The 6,000-nt window shown below is 50.0% G+C and overlaps 1 protein-coding gene across 3 annotated transcripts in view; it reads right to left on the reverse strand.

The window, feature by feature from the left end:
* The window catches only part of LPCAT1 (lysophosphatidylcholine acyltransferase 1), a 138,273-nt gene extending 133,074 nt beyond the window's left edge, over positions 1–5,199 (reverse strand). For all 3 annotated transcript variants that reach the window (XM_067557416.1, XM_067557415.1, XM_067557417.1), the window contains exon 1: positions 4,803–5,199. In XM_067557416.1, the coding sequence (XP_067413517.1) occupies positions 4,803–4,928 (126 nt within the window). In that variant the 5' untranslated portion in view covers positions 4,929–5,199. The remainder of the gene's footprint in view (positions 1–4,802) is intronic.
* Between the last annotated feature and the right edge of the window lie 801 nt (positions 5,200–6,000).

Raw genomic sequence — 6,000 nt, forward strand, 5'->3', positions numbered from 1 at the left:
TGATGAAATGCCAGCTGGCCACTCAGGCATCAAAGAGACAGTCACGACTACCAGTTGGTGGTCCAAGAAGGGCACCTTGCTGATGTCGGAAAAGTGGGCCCACAAGATATTAAAACCGGAGACGCAGATGTGGTCCTGCTGAGAGTGGCATGATAGAGCCTTCTCCCCCCAGCAAAGATGGTAGAGGCATCTGGGTGGGTGGGCCAGAAAGTAATGGTCAATGACCTCCATGAGAATGTTCACAGCAGTCTGGCACTTCTCTCTCTTGACAGGGTCCAGCATGTCCAGGGTAGAGTTAAAGTCCCCATGTAGGACCTAGGAAGTGTTTTATCTTTATTTCTCTCGTAAGCATTTAGGAATTTAATGCCTTATATTTGTACTCACTTAAAACCTATTTTCTTGTAATTAAATAAACTTGTTTTATTATTTAATTAAAACTAATCCAGCGTTGTGAACTGTTTTGGTAACTTCATTTAAGATAGCAGATTGATATATATATATATATATAGAGAGAGAGATTTCCTCAGAGGAGCAACATACTTAATATACCTGGACTGGTCTGGAGAGCACTGGACAATGCAGAACACACATTTTGGAGGAAAATCTGGGACTGAGAGTGTGTTGGGGTCACCGTGCAAGTGGTAACCCAAGCTGGTGGAAGCCAGAGTGTGACTGATGTGTGGCTGGCATACTGCAGCTATGCACAGACCTCTATGCAGTTTAGCTGTTTGTGAGGTGTCCAGGTTGGGAATTACAGCAACAAAGCATTATGAGACTCCCCAATTTGCACAGCAGGGGTGATACAGTCCCTCAACTAATCTGGATTGCACCCTGGAGTGCCATAAAGGGTAAGAATCAGGAGTGAGACTTGGGTCTACAGCAGCCATACTCGAGGGCAGCACCACCTCACCAATCACAGGTATTAGAGGAACAGAGTCAGGGAGCCCTCCACAACAGCAGGCTTGGGCACCACAATGGACTCAGTGCCTGAAGTCTCAGCAGTGCATGATATAGGGCCCCTGAGCTACTGCGGCACCCCCAGAGCTGGTAGAAGGAACAGAAGGGTGAAGAGGGAGTCACAGCTGACAGTGGAGCAGCAGCAGTAGCAACCACTGCTGATGAAGGAGCTTTCTGGGTGGAGCGCTTCCCCCTTTTTTTTTTTTTTTTTTTTCCTCCTGTCATGGCCCTTCTTGCTGATCAAGAGGGCTCCATTGGTGGTGGCGGTTTTGGAAGTAGAGTCCCTGCCTGTGCTCTCTGCAGCCTTCCTAGTAGAGGTGATGACGATGCTGGAAAAGGTGTTGGTGGTAGCCCTAGGGGTGATGGTAGAGAGCCAAACTAGAGCAATGATGGTGGCCAGGGATCCCCTTGCAGTCCTTCCCTTCCCTCCACAGACAAAAGCTGTTGGAGCAGAAGTCTCACTCATGGCTGTTCAGGCTCCACCATCAAGGTCAAGTGATGGTAACAGCCACTAGGGCGGGGGGGGGGGTGGATAGGTGAATGATAAAAGGGAGGGGAAGAGGTTAACCACGCCTCCCCATTAGCCTCCATATGGGGGAGGGGGGCATAAATGCAAAGTTAATAAAACAAATGAAGGAGAATAGGGAATACAGCAAATAATATGTGGGGAAAGATGATAGACTCCTCCAGCTGCACTGGGAGAGGCATACATAAGTGGAGGAGTGCAGTAGGTGGGTACTAAAAACAAAATATAAGGGAGAAACACAAGTACAGGCATGCACAAATACACAGGACAAGTGCACTAGGCAGGACAGTGAGCAACAAACAGTGGGAGAGAGGGGAGCACAATAAGCACCACACAAGACGGGCAGGAGCAGGAGGATCCATAGGAGCAAAAAATTGTAAGGGTTTGTGTTGCAGGCAGGCAGGAGCAGAGAGCTGCAAAGGGGGCAGATCTGCACGAGACAGACAAGTGGGAGCAACAAACCACAAGGTTGGAAGGGGGGACCCAGGCAAGATGGATGAGAACAGCCGGGGAGCTGGTGGTCAGGCAAAGAGAGGAAAAGGAGGCCCACCAGCCCAATAAAGGCTGAGGGAAGAAAGGGGTGGGAAGTCCAAGGTGGAGCACCCTTGCACCCACATGCATTTAGCAAGTAAGCAAAAGTTATACTGCTATAGCCCCTAGGCAGTTGGAGGCATGTAGTCAGTCAGAAGGAATAGTTGGTGAATGGATGGGGTGGAGGGAGAGCTCCACACTACTTCTTCTCCTTCCCAGCAACAGCCAAGCAGAAGCCAGGCAACAGCAACACCAGACCCTCCTCCTCTTCTAGCACTAGCAGGAACAAGAAGTCCTGCCCACAGAGTAATAAGAATGTAGAGAACAAGGCCAGGGTTTGCATGAAGAAAAAGGTTGGTTAAAACAGCTGAATGTTACCCTGAATTGAATTATATCCTTCTCAGTGCCTCAGTTTCAATGTATGCTGAGAAAGTCACTTAAGTCAAAAAAATTTTCCACAGTGGCGTCATTTGATGATTATTTAACTTGGGACATCAGGGGCCGGATTTGCAGAAGGGCTGAACACTCACTTCTACCACTGAAGTACCTGTGAGCTGTGTTTTGACCACATAAAATGCTATAAAACTACTAAAGATTATGAAAAAAGCAAGCCCAAGGCATCTCAGAGTGCACACCAAAATTAGTGGACACTTTATGATCTTGGCCTTAATCTTCTCCCATCTTTAAATTAGGAAAACACCTAGAGTTTTGTCAAAATGATTTTCTTACAAAATATACCCTTTTGTCAAAACCAAAATTTTCTTTGAGAAAATTTCAGTTTTGTCAACATAGTTCAGTTTTCCATTGGGAAAATAGAAATGATGGCTTTCTGGCTGCCTGCCTGACACTGTTGCCAATTTCACTTTCTGCCAGAGAAACTGACAAAAGATTTCCACTAGGGTTAGCTCAGGGGCAGAGAGAGGCCCCTCTCTGCCTTGCCCCCCCACCTCCTTTCCAGCTTCAGGAGACAGAGGAAAAGAACCCAGGCACTCTGCCTCTCTTTGCCCAGTGCTAAGGGGGAGGCAGAGTGCTGAAGTGCTCTGCCTCTTCAGCAGCCCAGTGGAAGGCTCTTGTCAATTTCACAAGGGAAATTGGCAACAGCCTGGGGAGAAGGAAGGACAACCATAAAATTCTGGTTTAAAATTTTGCTTTAAATCCCTTTCTGTGGAAAAAAATTAATGTTTGCAGCATTATTAAGATGCAATTTTTTTTTTAAATGCAACATTTTGCATAGAAAGGTATTCCCTTTTTCAGCCAGCTTTAAAAATAACAGCTTACCTGAAAGGAGTATTGTAAAGATTAGTTTACTAATGTTTGTGAAGTACTCAGATGTTAGTGATGAATGCCTTAGGAAGAAAAGGCCAAGAGGAAATTAATTCAGTGCAGAGTTTGATGGCATACCATTAATAAAGCTTGGGGTCACACATTGAATGACCAGGATGAAAAGAAATAATGAATAGCTATTCATTCAGTGAGCACCATCCATCCTATGAACTGAATGAGGCAGGGGTCCAGTGGAAAAGACAGTAAGCAATCACAGAACTGAAAGCTGTATGTTAACAAGGCAGGCTGAATTAAAGTTGCATAGGCAGGCTATCTTAGTTCTGGCATTTCTTACTTCTGAATTCTTGACTTCACATTTGAAAAACATTATACTTGCACCCAGGAGGGCAAGGAAGGGGGAAGAGAATGCTATATAATTTCTTAGGCAATTAAGAATACCTCCTTTGAAAATTCTGCTAGGAGTAACCAAACAAATTCATTCCAGTGACAATATTTTGCTACCACATTGTTCCATTAACAAAACAAAATCACTATTTCCATGATATTCACTTGCACAGATGGCTCACACCTTTTTAGTGGAATGCATTACTCAAACACAATATCCTTGATATTTTTAAAAATTGGCTTAATGGAGCTAATCAAGAAAGAACTTGTACAACATTCAACATGTCATCATAGTTTACGGTCATCCTCCCAGCAGTCCTCCTCAAATCATATAATCCTTCTCCCTCCCACCCCCAATGTAGAAAAGGTTCACTTTTAATTTGAAAATATTTGCATCCTGTCATTGTTTTCTTGTCTTGAGATATATTTTGCATGGAAAAGCATACATACATTATCCATGCACTCAACAAGGAAATTTATGAGCAAAGCAGAAGGCAATACCTTATTGAACCCCTGATACCACAACTAATGATGTTGATGAAAATGTATTTATTTCACTGGGTTAAGACTTGCAACTCCAGGGCACTGCTAACGAATGTTGTATAAAAGAACCGTACTGGCATACAACTCCTGCGAATATAAGCTTGCACCCACACAAGACGTTTCTCTGCCTGCTAAGAGATTTGCTGAATTATATTTGTTTTCAAATGTCCTCCTTAGTCCCTTTCTTGTGGAGTTCACATACACTAGATGTTTCTAGCAAGGCTTTCCTCTCGGGGCTCGCACAGGGGCCAGCGCAGTGCAGAGGCCGTGTGAAAAGGTCCCTCGGTCGACAGGGCTGGGGTGAGCCGGGCGGGGTGGCCAGACTGGCCGGGTCCCGCGGGGAAGGAAGACAGACAGGCGGCAAAGCTTTGGCCCTCGGGCTGGCGGCACGCTAGCGGCTCAGCCGGGCCATGCGCCCTTGTGACCCCGGGAGGCGCCTCCTCCCGGGAGCCGGCAACACTTCGGCGAACATCAGCGCAGAAGCGGGGAATCCCCGACGCAGCGCCGCCAGACCGGCGCAGACAGCCAGCGGCCGGGGGGCGCGGGCACGGCAGGGCAGGGCAGGGCATCCACGCACCTTGGCTTTCTGCAGGGCGCCGAGGCGCAGCTGGTGCACGAAAGGGCTCCGCGGTGGCGGCGGCGGCGGGCCGCGCTCTCTGCGGCCCTCTGCGCAGCACCCCCGGCCGCGGCTACTCAGCCTCATCGCAGGGCAGGGCGCGCACAACGGCCGGGCTGGTCGGCGCGGGCGGGGGCCGGGCTGGGCTGGCGGCGGGGGCGGCCCGGAGGATGCTGCGCAGCGGTGGCGGTGACGACGGCGGCAGCAGGACTCACTCAGGAGGATGCGCGACCCGGATCAGACCGATGCTGCCGCCGCTCTCCGAGTTCCGCCCCGCCCTCCTCCCGGGGAGTGGGGCCCGCGCATGCGCACGAGCGCTACCGGCTTCGAGGCGGCTCGCGCGAGTCGCGGCGGCTGCTGCGCCGCTGAGGCTGGGCTGTGCTGGGCGCGCGGGGGAGACGGCTCGCGGCGACTTCCAGAAATCGGGGAGAGCGCCCCCTCCCCCGCGCAGCTCCCGGCACCATTCGGCCAGTTCCCTCCAACCCACCGGCCCCGGCCCCGGCTCCTCCAACGCCCTGGGAAACAGCTGCCCACCACGACAGCCCCCCAACAAAACTCAACCCCCTCACCCCGCAACAGCCCCCCCCAACCCGCTCTCACAAAACCCCAACCGCATCGGAACAACTCCCCTGAAAGAAATCCTTAACCCCCATCCGAAAACAGCCTACCTAACCCCCACACAACAGACTAAATCCCTAAAAACCTCAACCCCGCACAAATCTCCAACCCCCCCAGAACTGACCCCCAAGTCTCCCGGGAAACAAAACCCCAGCCCCCCAACACCCCTCCCCAGCAAAATCGCAACCCCATCGGAACAGCCTCCTGGGAAACAAAACCTCAACACACCCCTGGAACAGTCCCCCAAACCCTAAAACAAAACCCTCACCAAAAAGCAGCCTACACAACCCCCCAAAACAACCCCAGCCATCGCCCAAATCGCGCTAATAGGAAGCCCTGCTTTGCCACAGCTGGCAGGGCCCTGTTTCCAATGGTACATGTGCTATGTGTCTTGTGCTGCCTGGCAAAGATGGTTTTGATCAAGCTTTGCTAGTGTCCTAATGTCTGCTGATTTGAAAGCCCACCAGGTTGCAGCAAAGACACAGGGACAGGGAAGCAGTGGGTTTATAAGTAAAATAGTCCAAATTTCGTAAGGAAGTAA

Source organism: Emydura macquarii, unplaced genomic scaffold (assembly GCF_026122565.2).
Source record: "Emydura macquarii macquarii isolate MOO-44397 ecotype Brisbane River unplaced genomic scaffold, CSIRO-AGI_Emac_v2 contig_1827, whole genome shotgun sequence".
Taxonomy (NCBI): Eukaryota; Metazoa; Chordata; order Testudines; family Chelidae; genus Emydura; species Emydura macquarii.